Source organism: Antechinus flavipes, chromosome 1 (assembly GCF_016432865.1).
Source record: "Antechinus flavipes isolate AdamAnt ecotype Samford, QLD, Australia chromosome 1, AdamAnt_v2, whole genome shotgun sequence".
Taxonomy (NCBI): domain Eukaryota; kingdom Metazoa; phylum Chordata; class Mammalia; order Dasyuromorphia; family Dasyuridae; genus Antechinus; species Antechinus flavipes.
Window position 1 is genome coordinate 726,138,531 of NC_067398.1, and position 26,207 is coordinate 726,164,737.

General features: G+C 56.9%; 1 protein-coding gene across 4 annotated transcripts in view; it reads right to left on the reverse strand.

The window, feature by feature from the left end:
• Window positions 1-10,958: 10,958 nt before the first annotated feature.
• The window catches only part of CABIN1 (calcineurin binding protein 1), a 63,400-nt gene continuing 48,151 nt past the window's right edge, over window positions 10,959-26,207 (reverse strand). For 3 of the 4 annotated variants that reach the window (XM_051973383.1, XM_051973384.1, XM_051973386.1), the window contains 8 exons: window positions 25,448-25,611; window positions 24,941-25,037; window positions 24,054-24,620; window positions 23,743-23,817; window positions 15,394-15,598; window positions 12,459-12,623; window positions 11,477-11,679; window positions 10,959-11,348 (listed from right to left, as the gene is read on the reverse strand). In XM_051973383.1, the coding sequence (XP_051829343.1) occupies window positions 11,205-11,348; window positions 11,477-11,679; window positions 12,459-12,623; window positions 15,394-15,598; window positions 23,743-23,817; window positions 24,054-24,620; window positions 24,941-25,037; window positions 25,448-25,611 (1,620 nt within the window). In that variant the 3' untranslated portion in view covers window positions 10,959-11,204. Of the gene's footprint in view, window positions 11,349-11,476; window positions 11,680-12,458; window positions 12,624-13,568; window positions 13,734-15,393; window positions 15,599-23,742; window positions 23,818-24,053; window positions 24,621-24,940; window positions 25,038-25,447; window positions 25,612-26,207 lie in introns of all 4 variants that reach the window. The other variant, XM_051973385.1, reaches the window with a different exon arrangement.

Genomic DNA, 26,207 nt, shown 5'->3' on the forward strand with positions numbered 1-26,207 from the left:
TATCTGCTAAAGGTTCCCCCAAGCCCCGCCCACAGCCCAGGACTTTCACTCAGATGGAGAGCAGCCCGCGGCCGCCCCCAGGTGACCGCCAATCCCATCACAGGCTCCAAGGAATGGGCCCCCGCCCGCAGGGCTTCTGAGGCCTCGGGCCAGCCGAAAGGACTGAAGGTTAAAGCTGGCCTCCTGGCCTCTGGACAGGGAACCTGTGAGAGGGCAGTGGAGCCGGGCCCCCAGCGTCTGCTCGAGCTGCAGCTGCAGGTCCTCTCGGCCTTGCTGCCCAACATCTCCTTTGACTTACTCTTCCCCCCCACACACACACAGTCACACACACACACCCTCTCTCACACTCACACACGTGTGTCAGGCAGCAAAACCAAGCAGAGAGCCATCACAGACCTAGAGAAGGGCACCGGTCTTCAGAACTGACCCCAGAGTCCTGAGAGCCCTCCCTCGCTAAATCCTCCCCCCTCCCTCCGCAGAGAGCCAGGGAGCCATGATCCACCTTTACAAGCCTCGGCTGCTTCTCAGTCTGTCTCCTTTTCCTGATTTCAGGGATGGGTTCGCCTTGGGGGGAGTGCTCAGAGAGCATTCACTGCTGGATGTTGGGGATGGGCAGAAGAATGGGGAGGAGAGCTCCGATTGTGAGCGGAGGTTGGGGGTCGGTCTCTGGCCGTCTCCTCAGGCCGCACTGCCCCACACCGGCCCGTCCTCGTCCCGGCACTCACACCTCGGGAGTCCCCTCGGCCCCTGCTGTCCTAAATCATCTCGGCCGGGAAATTGTTTCACCTCGTCCTTTCGTGGGTTCCGCCATTCCAGAATGTTTCGATTTTTGGGTTGTGATTTGCTTTGAGATGTTAAAGCTGTTTGAAGGAAATTTTAGGAGAGCTCGGCCAAGTTCCTGTCTTTTTTTCACCACCCTGACTCCGCCAACGCAAATTTTGTATCTCACGATGTTCTCTAGTTCTTCTTTGGCCATAAATCATCCCCTTCTCCACAGATCTGACCCAGCGATCTGCTTATAGTATCATCTGTTATGTCTAAATCATGAATCTGTTTCGATCTTATCTTGGCCTAGGGTGTGAGATGTTGGTCAATGCTTAGTTTCTGCATAGAAAGTACTAATCACGTTAAGACTCCATTTATTGCTGTGCTTTCAAGTCTTAATAGGAATGGGTATTGAATTTTGTCAAAGGTTCTTCATCTATTAAAATAATCATTTTTTATCTTTATGATATTGTTATAATCCTTTGCTAATATTTTATTTAAAATTGGCATCAATATTCATTAGGCAAATTGACCCAGCTTCTTTTCTCTCTTTAGGTATCTAAACCACATTTGTCAGTGGCTAAAGTACTGGCCCTGGAGGCAGTAGAACCTGAGTTCAAAACCGACATCAAACACTTAATACTTAACTAGTTGTGTGGCTCTGGCAGGTAACTTAACCTCAATGGCGTCTCAAAAACAAACCAAAAACTCATATTTAGTCATAGGAGGAATTTGGTGGGATTCCTTTACCTATAGAATTGGAATTATTCTTTAAATATTTACTAGAATTTCCTTCTACATCCAGCTGAAACTGGTGATTTTTTTTTTTTTCCTTAGGGAACCTCATTTATAACTTGTTCAATTTTTTCCAAGCTAGAGCTAAGTCTTCCCTTCCCCCCCCCCCCCACTTTTCTTATTTATTAATCTGAGTAATTGATGTTTTGGTAAATATTCATCCATTTCACTTAGTATTTTATTGACATACAATTGGTTACTTTTTGACCCAACAATACCATTAATTAGGTCTGTATCCCAAAGACAGGGAAAAACCCATTTGTACAAAAATATTTATACCAGCTCTTTTTGTGGTGGCAAAGAACCGGAAATTGAGGGGACGTTCATCGACTGGGGAATGGATGAACAAGTTGTATTCACAATAATGTGATTGTGATGGAGTACTATTGTGCTATAAGAAATTAAAAGCAGGATGCGTTCACTGGAAAGATTTATATGAACTGATGCTGAGTGAAGTCAGCAGAACCAGGAGTAACAACAATATTGTACTTTGATCAACTTTTAATGACTTAGCTGTTCTCAGCAATCCAATGATCTAGGACAATTCCAAAAAACTCATGATGAAAAATGCTATCTGCCTAGAGAGGAAGAGTTGGAGTCTAAATGCAGATTGAAATATACTTTAAGAACAACCAGCCAGGATGATTTAGGAGACCTGGGGAGACTTACATGAACTGAAGCAAAGTGAAGGGAGCAGAACCAGGAGATCATCGTACGTGGCAATAAAATTATAAGATGATCAATTCTGGTAGACATGATTCCTTTCAACAATGAAGTGATTCAGCCCAGTTCCAATGGTCTTGTGATGAAGAGAGTTATCTGCACCCAGAGAGAGGACTGTGGGCGCTGAGTGGGGATCACTCTTTGTTTGTATTTTTTCTTATTTTTTTCCCTTTTTGATCTTTCTTGTGCAACATGATAATTGTGAAAATACGTATAGAAGAACCACACATGTTTAACATGTGTTGGATTACTTGCTGTCTCATGGAGAGAAGAAATTTGGAAAACAAAGTTTTGCAAGAATAAGTGTTGAAAATTATATATGCATATGTTTTGAATATAAAAAAGCTTGAATAAAAATATAAAGTTTTTTTTTGTTTTCTTGTATTTTGGAGGGGTGTCTGTTTTCTTTTACATGACTAATATGAAATGCATTTTTCCTGACTGCACATGTATAACAAATCAAATTGATCATGATTTCGAGGAGGAAGGAGGAAGGGTGATAGAGAATTTGGAACTGAAGTTTTTGGAAATGAGGATTTAAAATGTGTTTACATGTCATTGGGAAAAATTAAATTAAAACATTTGAATTCTTTGTCATTTTGTTTTATATATTTTGTGTTGCTATTATTTTTTAGGAGGTCCATTTTTTTTTTTTTTTTGGCTTGTCTGAAATCATCCTTGCTAGTCCTGCCTTTTTTACTTCAGCTTCAGTTGAAGTATTAGATTGTGATTGCAGCCCCTTCTATTAACCCTGCCTCTGTGAGTCTTTCTATTTCATGTGTGTCCTTTATAAACATAGTATTGCTTGATCCTGGTTTCTAATCAACTTTCCTATACACTTCCATCTCATGGGTGAGTTCATCTTATTCACAGTTTTTCCTTCCATCCTTTTTTCTTCTGTTTGCCCTTTTCACCCTTTTCCCTGTCTCTCCTTCAACATACCCTGTTATAACCACACAACTGGCTTTCTCATATCTCTTTCCCCTTTTATTTTCCTGTCGGATAAGAGATATTTCTATACCCAGTTAATGTTTATTCCCTCTTTGAACCAGGTCAGATGAGAGTGAGATTCAGGGAGGTGTCAGCCCCCTCTTTTTTTTTTTTTTTTTCTGTTAAAATCTTTTCCTTGGGTGCCTCTTGTGAGATAATTCTCCCATCTAGGAGGGCTGGTTATTTTGACAGAGTGAGACTAGAGACATCATCGTATACACAAATATACGAGCAGGGAGATGGCCAACCCAGGAACCCACTTGTCCTGGCCGTCCTGATCAGGAGGTTGAGACAAGTGAGGGTCATACAGTCAAAATATGTATTCAAAACTATAGAAACGCCAACGAGCAGAGTCTTGTCTGCCCACTACAGGAGGCTCAGCAATGATACATGATTGGAACAATATGATCCATGATAAAAAAAACAAACTCTTATGCCATCCATCTGCCATGGCTAGAGAAGTTCCTTATACGAGGGGGGAGAAGGGACATAGTTAATACAATATCCAGACTGTTCCCTACAGCCAGGCTGACCTGTCACAGGCATCAGAGGACGAAGATCCCTTTGCTCTCTTTGATTTTGTGGAGCAGCCAGTCATGCAACAGAGCTCCATTTTCAAAGGGTCTTGGGATTTAAAGGTAAGAACCCAGATTGCTTAAGTGGTGTAAGTAGATAGAATGCCAGGATTGGAGTCAGGAAGACCCGAATTCAAATCCTGCCTAAGCCACTTACTATTTTTGCCACAGTGGGCAAGTCACTTCACCGGGCTTGCCTCAGTTTCCCCATCTGTAAAATGAGCTGGAAAAGAAAATGGAAAACTACTCCAGCATCTTTTCCAGGAGAATGAAGTATGAAAAGGCAGATATGCCTGAAAAACTGAACACTTCTGTTCAAAAACGAAATTGTGTAATCCATGACAGTTCCAAAAGAAAAAACTGGATTCCGAATGCATATTAAAGCAGACGACGACTTTCACTTTTTCTTTCTCACAGTTTTTTCGCTTTGTTCTCATTCTTTGTTTTCAACACTTATCCTTGCAAAACTTTGTTTTCCAAATTTCTTCCCTCCACTAGACAGCAAGTAATTAGCATTTTTTCTAAATTGAGAGGACTGGGCTGAAAGAAAAATAGTGAATCTAAGACATATTCCCTATAGTTTGAGGTGGCCTTCTCTCCACCTTCCTCCTCCTCTCGAGCCACATGCAGCATGTGTAAACAGTGCTCCTTCGAGCATCTATTCTTGGCATTTGAAACTTGGAGCAAATCAAGTTCATATAGCTTGGGTCTGATGCTAGGATTTCTCAGGTTAACGGCCATATCAGCAAGTTTCCAGCAAAACAAAAATTCATCTTTCATTTTTCTATTAGGAATATGCAAGATCTTTCCAAAAAATTTCCAATTTCTCTTTAGTTTTACACAGTCAGATGCAAAAACCAATGCGTAAATATTAAGAAAATCATCACATTCTGAGATTTTACACAAAAATGAATGCAGGAAAATTCACTCAAAACCCAGAAAGATGCTGGTTGCGGTTAGCCCGGGAAGCCTAACGCACGGCATCGGACAAAGAGGAAACCCTTGCGCTCTTGGCTGGTGATCCAAAGCTGCCGCAAAGTTCTTACACTGACATATACCAGTTGAATTATGACTCTAGTTCACTGTCATAGATTTGGTATCAGGCAACTCACTACTTACATAAGCAAACTCTGGGTCTTGGGGAAAAAAATCACAAGCTCCTATTTATAGGGCAGTTTTGTTTTTTTTTTTCAGAGATCTGTTATGTGTTTATGGTCTTCCCAAGTTAAAATCTATGATGTAGGCCATCCCCCTGGGCTCATAGCTACAAGTATGGGCCTGGCAGCTACCCCTCAGAGCACAGAGTGCCCACATTTGAATAATTTCCCCAATTCACTTAAGCCCAAATCTAAATCTAAATCTTTATTTTTGATCGTGCCTCCCGAGCCAGCTACTACTTTTCCACAGCCACAAGAACATCAAAATCTGTGAGAGAGAACTTGGAAATCCCAAGGAAATCTCAGAACTCACTTCTCGAGGAGGTGGCCGGCGTTTCTCCCAGGGGAGCTCCCAGCTTTCGGGCCTGGCCATCCTGTTCTCTTCTCTCCAGGAGCTCGAAATCCTCCTTGAGCTTTGGCCAAGGTTTCCCCGAGTCTTGGATCGCTGGCAAGGAAGGGGGCTGGGTGAAAAGGCACCACTCCTCCTCCATACCACCTGCCGCCAGGGAATCAGACGCCTTTCTCCTCCTAAGGGCATATTTATATCCTGCCCATGCCCCACGGGCCTGTGGCATCTGGCCAGAGCCTCCTTCCTTTCTCCCTGCAACATGAAAGCCCTGCAGTCTGCCAGATTTCGCCTCCTCCTTCCCGGACCGACGGCCCGCCTCCCTTTCCTTCATACTCATCTCTCTATGCTCCCCATCTCCTCTCCCACCCACTTCGTGTTTGACCCCCCAGGAGCGAAGAACACCTGGTGTCTTATATGGAAACCCCACACGTCCGGGGGCAGGTGTCCTGGCTTGATGGCCCAGGCCTTCCTCGGCACCTCAGAAGGGGCCCTGCACTCTTGGGGATCTTCTGGAAAAGCCCTCCGCCGTCTGCTCCAGAACACCAATGCAAAGATCCAGGGAAGCAAGAGGGAGTTTGGGAACAGTGGCCGGGCCAGACCCTTTGCTCCAGAATTCCCAAGGGAAAACGCTTCCCAGAAGCAGATGACATCACGCAGCCAGCCCAAGATGACCACAAGGAGCCTGCTGCCTAAGTGCGCGCTCCCTGTTCCTTTTGGGGACCTCCCTAGAGTTCCATGGCCGACCGATCGTGGCTTAGAGCGTCGTCGTCCTTCCAGAGGTTAGGATTCTAGGCGGCAGATTCCAGACAAGACCGGCAAGTTTACCCCCAGTCCTCAATGTTCCCATTCCTTGTAAAATCACTGGTAATGTCTTGTCTGTGGCTGGGAGCGTCTCAAGTCCCACAAAGACTCTACTCTCGAGGTCCACAGTCCGCTTCTAGATATAGATTTGCCAAATAACGACTGCGGTTCAGAACCCAGGACTCGACTGGGAGTTTTGGCAATTCTGACGCTCCGCTCTTGCCAAAAGGTTTTGTCGAATCTGCCTTTTAAAATCCCCATCCTTAGTGCACTATGACAGACCGACTGTTGTGGTACAGGAGATGGGGGCACCCTGGCGGGTCCCTTAGATTCTGAGGGAGATTTCGAGGGTTCAACAAAAAGAACTGAGGGATCACATGGAAGAAAATGCTTTAGGAAAAGTCATCCCTGCAGGAACGGGAGGGGGCCCAACAGTGAACTTAGGACACTAAGGCTAACAGTTCTGACGACAGGAAAAATGGGGCTTTCCCGAAGACAGACATGCATGCACAGGAACCTCTCCGGCCTAACTTTTGGCCAGGCTAGATGAGCGAAGAGCTGGCCCAGGGCTGCATGGAGTATCTGGAAAGCTAAGGCTGAGCCCAACAGCCGAGGGGCTTTAAGAACAGAAAGGCTGGTTTTAGCCAAAAAGGGAGCAAAGGGAAGCTCAAAGAAGGGAGAGAGTCATTACTGGGGGTCGGTGGAAAGAGGACAAATGGTCCCAAAGGAAGTGAGCTGCTCGAGACTTGCTGGGTTTCTATTTTCTGTGCCAGAAATTTTAAAAGGGTGACCAGTCGTTTTATTAACAGTGCTAGCACTTTATTTTTTCCTTTTTGTGTTTTTTTCTTTTAAAACTTAGTGGACCAAAATGCCCTTCACAAGCTATTTTCCAACCAACTTAGCTCCAATACACATCCTAGGATCACACTAAATTCTCTTCGATGCGGCTTCAGAAATCGTTAGCATTTTAATAAAAGATCGCCGGCGCTCTCCAACGCCAAAGCCCAGCGTGGGGAGTGAGGGGGCTCAAGACTTAAGTTACTCTGGAAAATAAGGGTGTGCCTGAGGGTGGCGACCAACTCCGAGGGGCTACCGATGAGAATGAACGCCGTAATGAGGGGATGGACCTATCCAAAGAACTCTGATCACGTCCTGCACTTCTAAGTCACCCCCAGCTTGGGCAACCCAAAGAACCTGTACCCCAACAAAGCAGGAGACCGAGAGTTTCGCCTTAGGTCTGATCTAGTCGGGTGCGGGAGCAATCTCCAGGATGAGGAAGGAGAATGTTGATCCTATCTGCCATCAGCCCCATCCTTGAGAAAATGGACAAGGACAAAAATCTGGGGTCTCCTCAGTTTTAATAATTGGCCATTGACACGAGAGAGAAATAATCATTTCTCTTAAGTAAAAAGGAAAGAACAAAAGGTCACCGGCAGGGAGTTGATCCCCAAAGAAGAGAGAAGATCCCCAAAGAGAATTGATGAAATCAAATGCTCCAGCCTAGATGATCTACACACCCCCTTGGGTCGGGAAGGGGCTGGCAGATGGGATTGTTTAGCCACACTGGAAAGAGTTTGGGAAATGGGGAAAGGCTGGAGAAGGACAATGCCCTGATTCTCAAGGAAAACAAGTCTGCAAATGCCGGGTCAGGGAACTTGACTTTCACTCCTGGGAAAAATCTAAAGCTGAATAGAATGATGGAGGAGCTGCCAAGATGCTGGAGAAGCAGGAAACAGTGGAGTGAAATCAGGACCTTCTCTTAAATCAGGATCTTCCAGGAAACTCTGAATCCTAATCAAAAAATCCAAGAGAAAATCCCTGTAGCCAGCTCAACATGGGGAGACAGAAAAGTGCGTAGGGACGCCCGGGAGCCCCCCGGGGCAGGAGGTGACCTCACGTCTGGCAGAGCTGGGGTATCAACCAGGAGCCCGGTCCTTCCTACTTGGGCCACAGACCAGGGCCAGCTGCTATAGGACCTCGGGGCTGACCTTCCAGGCTATAGCCTGGGCCAGCAAAGAGCAAGTCCGGAAGCCAGCAGCAAAGAACCCAAGTGGGGGCTCCGACCCCGCAGGCCCCAGAAGTAAGAGTTTTTCAGGCGGCTGCTGAATCTCCCAGCAGGGCGCACAGCCCTCCTGCTCAGTCTGGAGCCAGGCCGGGCACTTCTGCTCTGCGCCCGGTGGCCGGGATGCTCAAGACTCAAACCCAGAACAGAGGGGCTGCCGAACTGCAAGCAAAGACGCAGAGCAAAGCCCAGCGTGGCTCGAGCCCAACCAGACGCCCAGAGGAGACGAAGCTAGAATTCTGCACACGGTTCTATTAGGGCAGCTACGTGGTGCAGCAGATGGAGCACTGAATGGGGAGTCAGGGGGACCTCGGCTCAAATCCCGATTGTATTGCCAAAAAAAAAAAAAAAAGGTTTTATAGGTTAAATAAGAGTGTTAGCAGGAAAAAAAAATAGAAAATAAACAAGAGGTCTGGAAGAATTCATTGAAAAGAGAATTAACAGCTCAGGACAAGAAGCACAAAACTTTCCTCAACAATGAACTCCCAGAAAATCAAAATGGATGAAACAGAAGCCAATGAACCCATTAGAGATTATTAAAGTAATTTTAAAACCTGGGGAAAAAAATTTAAAAATGTAAGGCAAGTGTCTTGGAAGAGAGAGTAAGGAAAGAAAATTAAAGACTCATGGGGCTATCTGAACACCAGCACCTAGAAATAGAGCCCGGGCGTTCTGAATCAAGGGGCAAAGCAGGAATAGAAAGAAGTATCCGTCCCCACCTGAAACCCCCAGATGCAAACTCCCAGAACACCACACTCTAAATCCAGAGCTTCTGGGTCCAAGAAGAAACACTGCCAGGACACAGAAGAAGAAAAAAGAATTCTAGTCCGGAGGAATCAGTCGGGATCACACAGGCTTTGGCGACCACAGCAAGAAAGGAGCAGAGAGCTTGGAGCAGGAACGAGGCTCAGGGCTTAGGGGCAAGAACAGCTCACTCGGCAAAACTGAGTCCGAGGCCACAGGGGGGACGTGGGGGACTCCCCAGAATTCCTGATGAAAAGGGCAGAGCCGCCTCTGAAAGCTCAAGAGGACTCGAAAGGCAAAGGCAAGGACGGCGAGGGACCAGGGGAGGACAAGGATGCGGACTTCCCAGGTACCTTCGACCCTTAGCAACAGCAGGAGCACAGAAGGGGCCGTTAGGGAGAGCCCAGCTCTGTCTTGCCGATTTTAAAGGAAGCAGGCAAGCGGGGAAAGCGGAACCCACCGTGGGGCGGGGAGATGGGAGGCCGGAGGGAACAGAGTCGCTGACCTTCCCTCCCACACGGCCGGGTACTGGAACACACTGGATTCAACAGAGCAGCAGGAGAGAAGGGGGAGGGAGGAATCGCGGGGAGAGAAGACGGAGAGACGGGTCCAACGAAAACTACAGACTCCCAGTGCTTCCCCCAGTGCCATCGGTTGGGGCGGCTGGACAAGTCGGGGGCATTAAGGAAGGAGAAAGGGGGCGACTCCACCTGAGCCGGACGAGAACCGGACGAGAACCGGACGAAGCGGGAGGTCTCCCCAGTGACCGCGGGAGGAAGGCAGGGTCCAGAGGGTCCGTCTTTCTGCTCTGGGCAGGAGGGGTTTATGGCCGGCGCGGGAACTGCCCATCCGGCTCGTCCGGGCTGGGGAGGATGGTTTCTGCCCGATGGGAGGAAGCGAGCCCGAGCGGCGGCCCCACGGAGAGGGCGGGACTCCTGCCTCCGCCTTTCTTGTCGGGGTTTCTACGCCGAGCTTCCCCCGAGGGGCGTCCACACCTGCCGGGTCCCTGCAGACCTGGCCCAGCCCCCAACTTCTCCAGCGCGCTCCCGGCTGTTGTTCAGATCCAGGTTCTGATGTTTCTTCCGACTGAGCCGCTGAGAGGCCAGACTTCTTCTCTTGAATTTGTGTACACAGAAGGCACATAATAAATGTTCTACTGACCTATCTAGTTGGGCGGCACGCCGGGCCTCGAGTCAGGAAGGGCTCATTCCCTTGGGGGGTCACGAGGGGGGGTCACGAGGGGGAGGCACAGGATGCAGAGCACTGAGTGCAGAGTCCCGAAGAGCTGAGTTCAAATCCCTGTGACCGTGACTTTCCTCATCTGTGAAATGGGGATCACAGCACCTGCCTCTCTTGGGCTGTGGTGAAGGTGCCCTGAGATTCCACAGTACACAGCAGGCATCTAAGGGAAGGGAACACTGTGCAGCAATCACAGGCCCAAGGGTGGACGGCCACATCATGGGGCTCTCGTTTGTGGCCCGGCTCCTCCGGCGGGAGGTCTCCAGGGGAGGGCCACGAGGGTCCACACTCGACCCCAGGCGATGAGGGCGCTGGCTGACCCCCTGGGGGACGAACAGGCTGAAATTCAACGGGAACGAATGTCAAGTCCGGCACTTGGTACGTCAAGCTCCTGAGCACTGGGGTGGGGAGGGGGCGGGAAGGTGTCCCCAGGAAGATCTTGGGGGCTGAGTGGCCCCCAAGCTCAGGAGTCCTTGGGCTGTAATCAGAATGGCAAGAATCAGCGGGCCTGGGGTCTTCTGCTTGGGGGCTCAGCGGGACCCCGAGAAGCCGGAGGGGGACCACGGGCCGAGCGTCCAGAGGAGCAAGGCCGTCCGGACGGGTCTGGGGGGCAAGGGCGGTGGCAGGAGCCCCAGAGGCAGATCTTGGCTCCCCCTCGGGGAACACTCACCGGCGGTCCCCTCCCACTCTCCTTCTGGGAGAGGCTAACCCGCGTCTCGGGGAAGGGCCCACCCAGCCACAAGCAGCCACACGTGATCGCACGTTTCCACTTTATTAGAAAAGCAAACCCGCCCAGCTCTGGGCCGGCACCACCAGGACGCACCCGGGCCCCCGTGGTCCCAGGTTCGAGCCGGTCTCGGCGCCTCTGCCCCCGCCGCCTTACAAAACTAACGCTTAGTACAAAAAGATGCACCGGGGAACCAGCCCTTCCCCCGGGAACAGCCCCCCGACCCCTCGGCACGGGCGCCATAGAAACCGCCCCCCAGTGGGCAGCGCCCGCCCCCTCAGATGTCCATGTAGTCGTCCTCCTCGTCGCTCTCGCTCTCCAGGGACGACTCCTGGCTGGACATCTCCAGGATCTCCAGGGCGGGCTGGCAGAGGCTCTCCTTCTTCACGGTGGCCGCGGACTGGGCGCTCAGGATCGCAGACTGGGGAGGGGGAGAGGGGCGAGGGGGAGCCAACGGTGAGGCCGGCCCGGTGGGAGCCCGGCAGCCTCCGTGCCCACCCTCCTGCCGGCGGCCCCGGCGCCCTGCCCTTGGCCCTCCCCTGCGTTTACCTTTAGCTTCTGCTTGGTCTCCTCGGAGATGCTGCCCTTGGGGGAGAGGAGGGTGGGGGTCGGGGGAGTGACGGTGATCTCGGGGGGGAACTTGGAGATGGAGGCGGGGATGACGAGCTTGGGCATGGTGGGCAGGAGGCGGGCTTTCACCCGGGGGGGCTCTGCCCGAGGGGCCAGGCTTCCCGAAGGTTTTGAGCCGGAGGCTGAGGAAAAAGCAGAGCCTGCAGGTGAAGGGGCAGCCCTGCCTGGAGGGCAAAGGAGCTCCCTTCTGCAACCCAAGTGACTTTAGGCCGCCCGCTCATTTTGGGGTCCCCCCAGCTCCACAGCCCAGGGGAAAGGCTGCAGCCAGCCCTGAAGGAAGCCAGGCTGGGCCCCAGCAGGGGGTCCGAGGGCCGCCCAGGCAAAGGCGCAGAGAAGGAGACGTGAGGAGGCCGGCCGGGGTGGGATGGGAGGGAGGCTGTGTGAGCGCCCAGGTGGCGGGCCTATGCCCGGCACAGCGTTTGGGAGCGTGAACACGTGCAGGGCTTGGCCCCGCCCACCCCGGGGTTACTCGTGAAGCCCCCTGCCCGCTCCCGGCCCCCTCTCTGCATCCTGGAAGCTGCAGTCCTCCCTGCCCCCTTTTCCCTCAGCTGCCTCTCCCTCAGAGGTCACTAGGCCCACCCAGGACCCCCCCTCCCCGAATCCTCCGCTCGCCCAGGCCATCCTGCACCCTCTGAGCCCCCTCAGGGCTGTCTCCCAGCCCTCTCTCCTGCCCCGGCCTCCCGTCCTCTCCCACCTCCTCCGGGAGGCCTTCCCTCTGCCCGGCCCCGTTTGCCCGACGTGTGGCCGCTTGGCACGCAGCTCTTGGTGCGCAGATGCCTCATGTCCTCCTCCCCATGCCAGCGCCTGGCACACAGCGGGCACAATGACCGGGAGCTGGGAGGTACCCAGGACGGGGCTTCGGGCCTCCCGCACCCACAGCCAGCGGAGAGGGGTCCCTTACCCTGAGCACAGGCGCGTCCTGCCACGGCGCCGCTCACAGACTCGGCGTGCCCGAGCTCGGGGTCCGGCGTGGGGGCCGTGGCCGGGTCCACTTGCGGCCCGAGGTGGGCGTCCTGCTGCGGAGGTCCCGAGGCGCCTCTCCGACCGCCGGCCGCCGGCTCCTCCCCTACCACCAGACAAGAATCCAAGGCGTCACGGCCCCCGTCCCGTGGGCAAAGAGCACAGCGTGCATTTTCTGCGGGGGCCCGGCCCCCCGAGGACCCTCGCCCTGGGGGAGCGAGGGAGAGAAAGGGTCGCCAGGGAGCCCGTCAGCCCCACCGGGGCCGAGGAAGCGGGCAGCGTCGGGAAGGCTCGGCGGCCTCGGGCGGACCGGACGGGGCACCCGACCCTCTGCCACCGAGTGGCCGTGAGGGTCCACAGGGGGCGCCCCTAGCAAGGAGACCCCCGGGAGGCACCTGCAGCCAGGCCCGGCCCCCGCCGAGGGTTGTCGTGCAGGAAGGGGCTCCCTGAGGAGAGCGAGTCAGCCCGCACCCAGAGCCCGGGGGGACGAGGCGGCTCGGGGGGGCAAGGCCCGGCCAAGAGCTCTCGGATCTTCGGCCCCCATGGCCGAACTTCTCCGCGTCCTGCTTAGACAGAGGCGCCGGCGCTGAATAGGACGGCCTGACCCTCCTCACCCCCCGGGCCTGGCAGCCGAGCCCCCAAGTGCAGCTGAAGGGATAGAGGGCAAACCCAGGGAGAAGCAGAGGCCGGGCCGGCCCCGGGCCCACGACTGGCGCTCGGAACCCCTCATTTCCACCCCCCCTCCCCGAATCCTCCGCTCGCCCAGGCCATCCTGCGCCCTCTGAGCCCCCTGAGGGCTGTCTCCCAGCCCTCTCTCCTGCCCCGGTCTCCCGTCCTCTCCCACCTCCTCCGGGAGGCCTTCCCTCTGCCCGGCCCCGTTTGCCCAATGTGTGGCCGCTTGGCACGCAGCTCTTGGTGCGCAGATGCCTCATGTCCTCCTCCCCATGCCAGCGCCTGGCACACAGCGGGCACAATGACCGGGAGCTGGGAGGTACCCAGGACGGGGCCTCGGGCCTCCCGCACCCACAGCCAGCGGAGAGGGGTCCCTTACCCTGAGCACAGGCACGTCCTGCCATGGCGCCGCTCACAGACTCGGCGTGTCCGAGCTCGGGGTCCGGCGTGGGGGCCGCGGCCGGGTCCACTTGCGGCCCGAGGTGGGCGTCCTGCTGCGGAGGTCCCGAGGCGCCTCTCCGACCGCCGGCCGCCGGCTCCTCCCCTACCACCAGACAAGAATCCAAGGCGTCACGGCCCCCGTCCCGTGGGCAAAGAGCACAGCGTGCATTTTCTGCGGGGGCCCGGCCCCCCGAGGACCCTCGCCCTGGGGGAGCGAGGGAGAGAAAGGGTCGCCAGGGAGCCCGTCAGCCCCACCGGGGCCGAGGAAGCGGGCAGCGTCAGGAAGGCTCGGCGGCCTCGGGCGGACCGGAAGGGGCACCCGACCCTCTGCCACCGAGTGGCCGTGAGGGTCCACAGGGGGCGCCCCTAGCAAGGAGACCCCCGGGAGGCACCTGCAGCCAGGCCCGGCCCCCGCCGAGGGTTGTCGTGCAGGAAGGGGCTCCCTGAGGAGAGCGAGTCAGCCCGCACCCGGAGCCCGGGGGGACGAGGCGGCTCGGGGGGGCAAGGCCCGGCCGAGAGCTCTCGGATCTTCGGCCCCCATGGCCGAACTTCTCCGCGTCCTGCTTAGACAGAGGCGCCGGCGCTGAATAGGACGGCCTGACCCTCCTCACCCCCGGGCCTGGCAGCCGAGCCCCCAAGTGCAGCTGAAGGGATAGAGGGCAAACCCAGGGAGAAGCAGAGGCCGGGCCGGCCCCGGGCACACGACTGGCGCTCGGAACCCCTCATTTCCACCCCCCCCTCCCCCACAGCAGGATGAGCACTTATGGCGAGAGAGGGCTCAGTGGACCACAAGCTCCACGGGATCTGGGAGGGACCCTTTGCTCAGCCTTGGGGGAGGGGCAGGAAGAGCCTGGGGTAAGCCACTGGGCTTGGAGAGCTGTCCCAGCGTGGAAGGGAGAACCTCCTGGCCTGGGGCGTCTGAACGGAGGAGCCCCGGGTCCTGCCAACCGTGCCCCGAGTCTGAGGCTTCTGTGCCAATCAGAGGCCGTTTTCTCAGGTGTCCTCCCAACTCTTCTGCATTTGACACTGAGGTTTACGGATGAAACCCCCGCCCCCCGGCCTGTGCTCCTGGTTCTCAGTCATCTGTTGGACCGGGGGTGCCCCCCGTTCTCCCAGAGCTCCCTCCCGGGCCCTCTGCTCTCAGCGGCTCCCACGGGGGTCTGCCACTCTCGCCGGCCCCGTCCTGAGGGCCTCACACTCGGCACAGTCTTCGCAGGGGCTGCCGTTGCCGGGCTCCCGGTTCTGTAACCTCGGCCGTACCCTGGATAACCCGAAGCTATCTTCTGGGCATCCCCAACTGTACCCGTTCCCCTGCTCGCCTCGGTCTCTCCCCGCTCTATTCAGCGTCACCCCCTCCTCAACGGCCTCCCTGGAGAACCTCTGCCTTTGCACTGGCCGGGCCCTTCCCTGGTCCTGCGTGAGCCACGGGCAGAATTACCTGGCGCCGCCTGCGTCTATTCTACCTGCGCTGCCCAGATTTTCTGTGCTCCCGGGGCCCTGTGGGAAGCTCCCTGCCTCATTCTCTGTCCCTGTGTCCCCAGGCCTGGGGTCCAGCCTGCGAATCTCTGAGCATTCTGGGAATGTCAGTATGGCCCAGGGGGCTCCCTTGAGAGGTCGGCCAGGCAGGGCCCACTCTGCCAGGACCCAGGGCAGGCTACCTGACAATCGGTGGGTCACTTTTTTCTCCGACGACTCCGAACCAGCCGCGCTAATGCTTTGAAGTCGCTGGGAGGTGGGCAGGCTGGCCAACAGGGCTGCCTTACCTGGAGCCGGACAAGCCATGCTTGGAAGGGCCTCGGGATCCTTGGAGGCGGAAGCCGGCTTGGTTTTGGGCGAGACGTCAGGGAGCGCCGTGTCAGGGTTTGAGGGTGCAGGCTGGAGGGCCGGGGAGGCCGTCGCGGTGGCCCAGAAGAAGCTCTCTCTGCTGTCCTTAGGGGGCTTAGGTGTGGTGGGGGTGTCCCCTGTGGCCTGGAGGTGCAAAGAAAGAGAGTGAAGAGAGAGAAAATAGCGAGCAAGTACTTTACAAATGTTACCTCGTTAGTTCAACTTGAGATAAGGGTGCTACTGTTATTCTTATTTTATTGCTGAGAAAACTGAGGCAGATGGTGGGGAAGTAATCTGAATTCAGCGTCTTCCTGCTTCCAGTCCCAGGGCTCTCACCACTGCACCCCCAAGCTGCCTCTGGCTCCACCCTCTTCCTCCTAGATGGGGCTCCAGGTCTGGCACTCCCCAACTCACGCAAAGGGAAGCCCATCCACCTTAGAGAGGGCAAAGTCATTTTCCTGCTCGTGTGCCTTCGAAGGGTCCAAATCACTTTGGGTATTCAAGACCCTTCATAGACTTATCCAGCCCAAGGTGAGCTGTCCTCTGCCAGCCCGGAGCAGGATCAAGGTCCTGAGCAGACAGCGCCTGCTGCCAGCCAGGGCTCCATCCAGACGGCGTCCTGGGGAGCTGGCTTTAGGACAGCAGACAGACGTCCCCATGGCTGCAGGCCATTCCTGCCTCGGCTCCCGATTAGGGGACGGGAGGATTCAGTGACAAACGTATCCTCAGGACCCGAGTCCTGGTCTGAGTGACTGCCAATATGCCAGGTAATCCCGGACAGGCCCTCTAGAGGAGTGTAGCAAATTTGTCTCACCCCCCAGAAGCCAATGAGGGGCTGGGTCCTGGGGCAGAGGAAAAAACAAAGAAACGTAGCCAGACCCTCCAAGAACTGTACATTCCTCTGGGAAAACGACATTTCGATGTAGAGACAAATATGAAACCCATAAGGCAGACAGAAAAATCAGTTTGGAGGAAGAAACCAGGGGGCCCAGAGAGGCTCTAAAAGAAGAATCTGAACTGAGTCTCAAGACAAACCAGGGATTCTAAGAAACAGAGATGGAAAAGAGGTGAAATGGACCAGAGATGGTGCAGAGGTGAAACGGACCAGAGATGTAGGAGAGGTGAAACGGACCAGAGATGTAGGAGAGGTGAAACGGACCAGAGATGGTGCAGAGGTGAAACGGACCAGAGATGTAGGAGAGGTGAAACGGACCAGAGATGTAGGAGAGGTGAAACGGACCAGAGATGTAGGAGAGGTGAAACGGGCCAGAGATGTAGGAGAGGTGAGATGGACCAGAGATGTAGGAGAGGAGAAATGGGCCAGAGATGGTGCAGAGGTGAAACGGGCCAGAGATGGTGCAGAGGTGAAACGGACCAGAGATGTAGGAGAGGTGAAACGGGCCAGAGATGTAGGAGAGGTGAGATGGACCAGAGATGGTGCAGAGGTGAAACGGACCAGAGATGTAGGAGAGGTGAGATGGACCAGAGATGTAGGAGAGGAGAAATGGGCCAGAGATGGTGCAGAGGTGAAACGGGCCAGAGATGTAGGAGAGGTGAAACGGGCCAGAGATGTAGGAGAGGTGAAACGGACCAGAGATGTAGGAGAGGTGAAACGGGCCAGAGATGTAGGAGAGGAGAAATGGGCCAGAGATGGTGCAGAGGTGAAACGGGCCAGAGATGTAGGAGAGGTGAAACGGACCAGAGATGTAGGAGAGGTGAAACGGACCAGAGATGTAGGAGAGGTGAAACGGACCAGAGATGTAGAGAGGTGAGATGGACCAGAGATGTAGGAGAGGTGAGAACGGACCAGAGATGTAGGAGAGGTGAGATGGACCAGAGATGTAGGAGAGGTGAAACGGGCCAGAGATGGTGCAGAGATGAGATGGGCAGGTGTTGGCCCCAGATTGGATGAGGGAGAGCAAGGATCCAGGATGACTCCTAAGTTGAGAGCCTGAGGGATGGGAGGAGGGTGTCAGGGAAGTTTGGAAGAAGGGGCAATTTTGGGGAAAAGTTCATGAGTTCCATTTTAGACATGATGAACTTTGAGATGTCTCTGGGCATCCTGTTGGAAACATTCAATAGAAGCTGGAAAGGAGACTGGAGCTTGAGAAACCAGCATCTAAAGGTCGGACAGAGATGATCATTTAAAGCAAGGGAATTCATGAGATTCCTAGGAGAAAAGGGAGACCCAGGATTGTACCTCGGGATACCCAGGGTCAAGAGACATGACTTGGGAGAAAACCCAGCAGAGAAGGCAGAGATTGGAGAAGGCCTCGGAGGAGGAGAGGGATCCACAGTGGCAAAGGCCACGAAGAATTCAAGAAGGAGGATGGACAGAAGGCCATGGGATTTGGCTACTCGGGGATCCCCGGTGACTTTTGGAGGGGGCAGTTCTGGAGGAATAATGAAACCCCCAAACCCCATTCACGCCTAGCCACGGCATCAGCCTCCACGCAGGACTCCCCCCTTCGTGCCTGGAACTCCCAAAGCGAGGAGTGACTACCTCAGTGTCTTTCTTCACCCCATCCGGAGTAGAACCGGCTTAAGCCCCCAGTCCCAGCTCTGGAACCACAATTTAACCGACTCTTCACTCCCAGGAAAAGGTGTGTCAGCCGGGGCCCTAAGACAAGACTCGCTGTCCTGGTGACTCTCTCACCCTGAAGTGGCTCCGTGCAGGGACCCAGCAGGAAGGACCCCGTGGGTCAGGGCATGGCACACGCTAAGTAGTGAATGCTTGTTCATTCCTTCCGATTGTGAGGTGGGGGATTTCATGTCGGAAGCTTTTTTTGGAAGGTCAGAGAAGAGGCAGGGAGGACAGTCACTCTAGCTCGAGGTTGTGGTTTTTAAGGGCCAGGGAGGCCCATTCGACAGATGTGGAGACTGAAGCAAGTGAGAGTAAGGACACCTGCCCGGATCACACAGCGGGAAGATCTGGGGTCAGGTTAGAACTCGGGTCCTCCTGACACTATAGTATGGAACGCGCTTCACTGCAGCGAGCGTGGACTTCACACTTGCCCTGCACTCTGCTCTGACGGAACCACATGCCCGGCACAGGCCGAATCAGAGCAGAAGGGAACCGCCCGGGCCACGGTGCCGGGAGAGCTCCCTCCTGCCTCTCCCTGCTCCTTCTCTTTAACAAAGGGAGGAATCATCTGCCCGTTCGCTCTCTTTTGTTAAGGATTGGAGAACCAGAGGAGCAAAGTGGCGAGAAGTCGGTGTAAAGTAAGAACAGACAGGCACCGAGTGAGGGCTTCTCCGTGGACCTGGAGCCCCTGCCCCGGCTTCCGGCCTGGGTCCTGAGAGGGGGGTGGGAGGGTGGCGCCGGTCTCCTTCAGATCCCCATCTCTCAGCCTGACCTCCTCCTCACATCCAGGCAGCTCCCTGCTGCCTTTGGACCCTGGCAGGGTCCACAAAGCTCCCGGCCTTCCCTGGAAGCTCAGACCCAGGACCTTCTACCGGTACCCCCAAAGTACCTTCCTGCACCCGCCCTGTCTTGGGATCTGGGATGCTCGAGGCCAGCGCCCATCCCCCACCTCCTCCCCTCGCTCCATCGCCACACCTTCCAGCCTCGGACAGCGGATCTTTGCCTGAGCTTTCTCCCCAATCCCGAGTCGAGGCCGCACACCCCAGAGTCAGGGACCGGGGGCCGGGAGGCCCGGCGGCCAGCGAGGATGGGACGAGGGTTCGCATCTATCCCGTGCCACTGATCCTCCCCCCAAGGGCTAGTCGAGGACAAAGTCAGAGCCGGCCTGGCCGCCGGCAGGCGAGAGGGGCCGGGGCTGGGAAGCGGTCCGGGAGGAGGGATGAGCCCCACGCGCGGCGCCCCACAGCCGGGCCCTTCACGCGCTCGCTCTCCCGCTGCCCACAGCCGACCCGCTGGGCCACCGCTCCCGGCTCTTCCCAAGGCTTCCCAAGGCTTCCCACCAAAAGAGCGGGGACGACGACAGGGAGGCGATCTCGTGAGGGGAAGCCTCTGCACACGGGGAGGGCGGGAAGGAAGCAGCCCCTCTGCCGCCCGCCCCCAGAACGTGAATGCGGAAAGCGAGATCGTGGAGCGAGGGGCCGGGAGTCCGGGAGCCGAGCCCGCGGGCGGGGAGAGGCGCCCCTCGCAACGGCTCTGAGGTAAGCGGCGAACGTGACCGCCGGGACGGCAGAGGTGGAGACTCCAGCGGGCGATGCCAAAAGGGAAAGATCCAGCTCCCCCGTGAAACGTTCCGGAGCAGCGGAGCCCGGAGCGGGAGGGGACGGGCTGGGGAGGGGCAGCGAGAAGAGAGGAAACGCCGAGAAGCCCAGGAAGACTAGTGTGAACCGATGAGGTGGGGAGCCAAGGAAACCAGGAGCCGCCCGCCGAGCGCAGCGCCCATGGCCGGGGGGGAGGGGCACTGCAGAGGCCCCGGCTTCATGCTTTTGTTACAAGAGATGGCGGCGGCTTCCCGGCTCCCTCCTCCCCCCGCAGCACAGCTGCCGTGAGATACGGGGGGGGGGGGGGGGGAGAGGGGGAGAAAGGGGGGAGACAGGGGGGCGCCGCAGCCGCCCCGGGGCCGGGACAACACAGCCTGACCTGCGGGGGGAGCGCGAGCGGGCGCCCAAACCCACCACTCAGAGCAGGGCTCATTCCCACTTCCTCCTGCCTCCTGTCCACATCCGTCCCCAGCCCTGCTCTGCCTCCCCTCCCCAGCACTGCCCCCTCCAGCCTCTTCTACCTTGAATACCTGCCAGGTAAGCCAACCTCCAGAGCGTCACCCATTCACCCACAGACCTTGTCTTCCCGCACACGCACGGTGCGGATGGGACTCCACCTGGGGTCGGACACAGGGATGCCAGAGGCAAAAAGGAGGGGAAAAGAAAGAGGGAAGGAGCAGAGAGGGGGAAGGGGAAGGAAGGGAGAGAGGGAAGAAGAGAGGAAGAAAAAGAGGGAGAGAGGAAGGGAGGGAGGGAGGAAGAGAGGAAGAAAAAGAGGGAGAGAGGGAGGGAGGAAGGAGGGAAAGAAGAGAGGGAAGGAAGAGAGAGAGGAAAGGAGGGAGGGAGACAGGGAGGAGGTTGGGAGGAAGGAAAGGAAGGAGGGAAGGGAGGAAGGAAAGGAGGGGAAGAGGGAGGGAGGAAGGAAAGAAGGAGGGAAGGAAGGAAGGAAAGAAGGAAGAAAGGAAGGAGAGAAGGAAAGGAGGGAGGAAGGAAGGAAGGAAAGAAAGGAGGGAAGGAGATAAGGAAGGAGGGAAGAAGGACAGAAGCAGGAAGGAAGGAAAAGAGGGGAGGGAGGGAGGGAGGAAGGGTTGGAAAGAAAAGGGAGACAAGGAAAGGATGAGAAAGATAAGAAAAGGGAAGGCTGACAGGCAGGCAGGAAGGAAGGCTAAAACCCGTCTTTTCCTTCTGTGTGAGTCCCGACTGCTCCAAGCAGCGGGCAGAGGGAGCAAACTGCGGCTTTAATGAGGCCCACAAGTCCACCTCCAGGAGAGAGGGGGTGTCATGGCAACTGGGAAGAGCAACAGCAAACAAAATGGCTGGTCTTTGAGAGGAGGGAGAGCAGCACCAGGCCTTGCTGTCCCCCATTCCTGCCTTCATGGAAACCCCAGCAGAGCCACAGTCCCTAGGGGACACTAAGGAGGGGATGGGCAGGATGCAGCTGGAGGAGTGAGGAGCCTCCCAATAAGAGGGAAGACTAGGGCTCTTTCTCTCACGACTTAGTTCATTTCACTTTCCTGCCCCCAGCCATGGAAAGGACTGTCATGACAGTCACAATATGCTTTGGGAGCCGGTTTTTTTCTTCCCAACCACACTTTTCAAAGGTAACCTGGAGTCTAAGCCATACTGATACTAGACATCAGAGGAAGTATTTTTTCCACTCAGGACAAGCAACTGCTGCAAAAGGCAACACTTTCCCCTGGCCCATAAACTGCCCCCTCCCATCTTCCCTATCACTAGTGAAGGGCAACCATTTCATTTCCTCTCTTCTCATCCCCATATCTAATATGGTATGAAGGTCTGTTGATTTTGATTTCCCCTCTGGTCCGTTTCACTTCTGCACCACCTCTGGTCCGTTTCACCTCTGTACCACCTCTGGTCCATTTCACCTCTGCTCCACCTCTGGTCCGTTTCACCTCTGTACCACCTCTGGTCCGTTTCACCTCTGTACCACCTCTGGTCCATTTCACCTCTGTACCACCTCTGGTCCATTTCACCTCTGTACCACCTCTGGTCCATTTCACCTCTGTACCACCTCTGGTCCGTTTCACCTCTGTACCACCTCTGGTCTGTTTCACCTCTGCACCACCTCTGGTCCGTTTCACCTCTGTACCACCTCTGGTCCATTTCACCTCTGCACCACCTCTGGTCCATTTCACCTCTGTACCACCTCTGGTCCGTTTCACCTCTGCTCCACCTCTGGTCCGTTTCACCTCTGCTCCACCTCTGGTCCGTTTCAGCTCTATGCACTTCTCTTGATCATGTGCTCCCTTTCTTCTCCAATCCTGCCTCCATCCCTGTTGCAAATCCTCACCTCACACCTGAACTACTGTGGTAACTGCTGGAGTGAGGAGGGGATGAGGGACCTTCCTGCCTCAGTATTTTTCCCCTCCAGGCTATCCTCCATTCAGCTATCAAAGAAATGTTCCTAAAAAAAGACTGACCACATCACCCTCAACTCTCTAAGTTCCTAGTACTTTCTATGACCTCCAGGATCAAACCTGGCATTTTTGGTCCATTGTTGCCTGGCTACAAACCCCATTCAATGCTTCTGGCAGCCGGGACAATCTGCCAGACTCTTCCCCAGGATGTGCTTGCGGACAGGTTGTCTCCCATTCTCAGGATGGTCCCTCTCCTCATTTCCAACTTTCTGACCCGACTAGGCTAGACCGGAAGGTGCCGAGCTTCTGCCCCTCTTACAGAAACCTTGGGATTCTATGATTTGTGACACTGACTGGCTCCTATTCCTCCCCCATAAACACTCCCCACTGCAGTCTGACGTACCCTGCAGCTTGGGATACGGACCGCTGCCTCATTTGGCCCTTGGTCCACCAGACCTGAAGTCTCAATTCCACCCCCCGCACTTGGTTGCTAGGGGCACAACCATGGATGAGCCATTTCATCTCTATGAGCCTCAGTTCCTCTACTGAAAAATGGGCACAGAGTGCCACCCACAGCCTCCTCGAGAGCTTGGGCTGATCAAGTTCTAGGCTCTGGAGGACAAAGGCCCAACACACACCACACTGTCTGGCTGGCCCAGGCCTCCCACCCCCCCTCAGACATATCACTCTGTCTACAGACACAAGACTGCCACGGGATGGAGACCCTGAGAGGCCAAAGACAGTCGAACCCAAATGAACACAAAGCAGCTCAATGCGAGGTGAGCGAAAGCGTCATGTAGGAGGCAGAGGGGAAGGGGGAGGGCCTTTCAGCCCACGCAGAGACAGCGGCAGGTCACGCGCATGCAGAAGCGGAGATGAGACGGGGAGGGGACGTGACAGCAAAAGCGCCGGGGAAAATCACTGAGTTAGGGAGGGGCTCGAGGGGGGAGACCACAAGAAAGTAGCTGCAGGTCGAGTCCAATCCTCTCCCTTTACAGATGAGGAAACTGAGGCCCAGGGCCGAGGCTGACCTTGAACCTTATGCTCTAGACACTGGGCGGACACAGAAAGTGTCGATGGAACTGCGAAAGCAAGTGGGCACAGTCTACAAGGCCCATCTCTGCTGAGCTGGGGGTGCCCCTCCAGTGCCCTGGGGTCCCATCGCCACCCAGGGAGGTATCCAGACTGACAGTCCTTAGTCTGGCCCAAGGAGGCCCTCTGGGAGGCCAGCCCCTTTGAGGCCCACAGCCTGCAGCAGGCAGCCCCTCACGAGCCTCCGCATTCAAACTCAGGCCCGACCCCGTGAGGCCCATCACACCCGAGGCTCCTCCACCTTCGGGAGCATCACTACGGGACCCGGACCCGTCACGCCACCTCTGCTGAAGCTCCTTGAAGGCAGGAGGCCAGCTGTGGCCCCAGGCGGGCCCGGAGTCGGGAAGGCCCGAGTTCAAACCCTGCCTCGGACGCTTCTGCGCTTCGCAGTAAGCCCGCTAAGTCACTTCATTGCTGCCTGCCTCAGTCTACCCACGAGTGACACGGGCCCTCCCAGAGCTGCAGCGAAGAGCAGACGGGATCTCCTCTATAACAAGCTCTGCAGCCTCTCCCACCCTTCCTGCCCTGTCCGGCCGACTCCCGTGGAGACGGAGCTCTCTCCTCAGCCGGCCATCGAGGCCCGGCCAGCGGTCGCCGTGAGCAGCCAAGCTCGGGGGCCGGCCCCCGCCTCCTTACCTGTCGCTGGGCTGACGTCCCCAGGTGCACCTGACAGAACTTGACTGCCTGTTCCAGGGCGGCCCCTTCATCCACCTGGACAGAGGGAAGGAGCTGTCGGAGGCCCCGCTCCACGGGGATCCCCCGGCCTCCCACCCTCCTCCCGCAGCCCCGGAATGAGGAGGTGGGTGGGGGAGAGCCCAGGTGCCCCCCAGGATCTAGCTCCAGCCAAGGCTTCTGATGAAAGGGTGCTTAAGAACCCAAAGTGGGCACTGAGCCCTCCGTGCTCATCCTCTGGGCCCCGAGTCTCAAAGGCAGCCCCGCCCCCTTACCTGCTTGATCAGCATGTAGGTCTCAGACATGATCTTCTCAATCCTCCCCAGGTCGTAGGCCATGACCTTCTGGCCGTGCTGCCAGACTCGGTAAGCGTCCAGGAGGAGGCTTTTCCCGGACTCGGGGTCGTCCAGTAACTTCCTCTTCCGGCCGGGTCTCTGCCCGGCCTCCTCCGGAGCCGACTGGCCCGAGCCCTTGGTGGGGGCGGGCGGCGGCGGCGGCTGTCGGGAGCTGATGCTCAGCTCCTCCAGGGACAGCTCGGAGGGGCGCCCGTCCGGCCCTCGGTCCTTGGGGGTGCGCGCGGCCGGGGGCCTCTCTGCCTCGGGGCGCCGGATGGCCCCGTCAAACCTTTCTGGCTCCAGGTCCATGGGCTCCGGGGGAACCAGCCAGGGACGCTCCTTCAGAGTGCCGGGGTCGGCCGGGTCCACGGCCAGGGGGCCGTACTGGGGGGCGGCCCCCTTCCCCCCGCCGTCGGACAGAGCCAGCTTCTTGGGAAGGACCTCGTTAGCGTCCTCGGCGCTCGGCTTGTTGGGAACGTCTGTTGTCATCCTGTGGCCCTCTGAGCCCTGGGGGAGAGCAGCGCGAGGTCACGGTGCGCCTGAGCGGCCGGGGGCCGGGGCTGGGGGGGCAGCCGAGGACCCGCCCGTGGGCTTGGGAAGGAGAGGAGCCGGGGCTCATCGGCCGAGATTTGGGGCCGGGGCACAGGGAGGGACGATCTTTACGGATGCGAGGGGGTACATCGGGGACGGGGGGAGGACAAGCCCAGGACGGGGGCTGCTCTGAAAGCACCAGGGTCAGCTCCTTGCGCACGGGGTCATTCTGCTGAGCCTCCCCCACTGGGACCTGGGCCAGGACGGACACAAGAGCGGCGCCCGGCTGCCCTCACCTCCGCCAGCTCGCTCAGCGTCTCCTCCAGCACCTTCACGGTGAGAACGAAGGCCCGCTGCGCCAGCACCTGGCGGTCCGCATCCCGCAAGTACTTCCTGGGGCAGCGATACCGAACGTCGAGCTGCCAGGCCGGGGCACAGGTTTCCCCAGCCCAAGCTGACGCAGGGCGCGGCGCCCACCGACGGCTCTGAGAGCCGGACCCCTCCCCTCCCCCTCTCTCCCTCGCCTGCTCCCACATGGGCTCCACACACAGACAAGGATGCTGGGAGGGCGGGCGGGGCCCTGGATCTGTGGCCGGGAGGCTTGGACGCCGGCCCTGACCTCCCACTCGTCTCTCCCCCATCCCTCGTTGCACCCGCACCAGGGCGCCCCCCCACCCCCACAGCCTCCGGCAACCCCCAAACTCAGGCGGTCCCTCCTGGAGCCCGGGGCCCTGGGATGGTCCCAAAGGCAGAGAACAAAGACCCCCCCCAAGATGGCCGGACGGCGGCCGAAGCCTCCTTACTTCCCCTGGTCGGGCGTCCTCTGCAGCATCGAGGAGACCCTCAGCAAGGTCCCATAATCCTTCAGCTGGCTCAGCACCTGCAGCAGCAGGACGATGGAGCGGTTCATGTGAGAGGCGAAGCTGCCGGGGCGGTCGATCTCGTCCACCGGGATGCGCCAGATTCCCTGCAGAGAGAGCGAGGCGGGCCCGTGAGGGCGGGTGGGCACAGCACCCCCCCCAGAGCAGAGAAGAGAGCCCACACTTTCTGGTTCTGGGGCTCCTGCCCAGAGTCAGTATCCGGAGGCAGCTCTGAGCGCCCCGGGAAGCCCCGGACTCTTGCCCAGAAGCTCCCAAGGTCCCGGGATCTCAGGGTTAAACAGAAGTGCCTCCTCCGCCCCACGCAGGGGCCCCGGCCGCCAAGAGCTTCCGTCCCACTGGGGGAAGGCCCGAGAATCCATTCGGCACGCCGTACAGTACACAGCTGGGGTTTAATAAGTGCCCCTTCCCTTCCCCTCTTCCAAACAGCTCAAAGATTCCCAGAAGTCTGCGCGGAGGGAAACGACGCAGGAAAGCGCACGGCCGACGGTGGGCTAAACGCGCCAGAAGTGTTAGAGGGGGCTTGGAGGGGGGCGACTTGGGGGCCGGGGAGGCTTCCCCTGACTGTGAGAGCACAGGGAGCACCAGCTCTTGGTGAAGGCTTGGGGGGCTGGAAAAAGTGAGCGTCCTCCGGGCGACCTTCTGGGGGAAGCCTCGCGGTCGGTGCCTCCTGGATGGGCAGGCG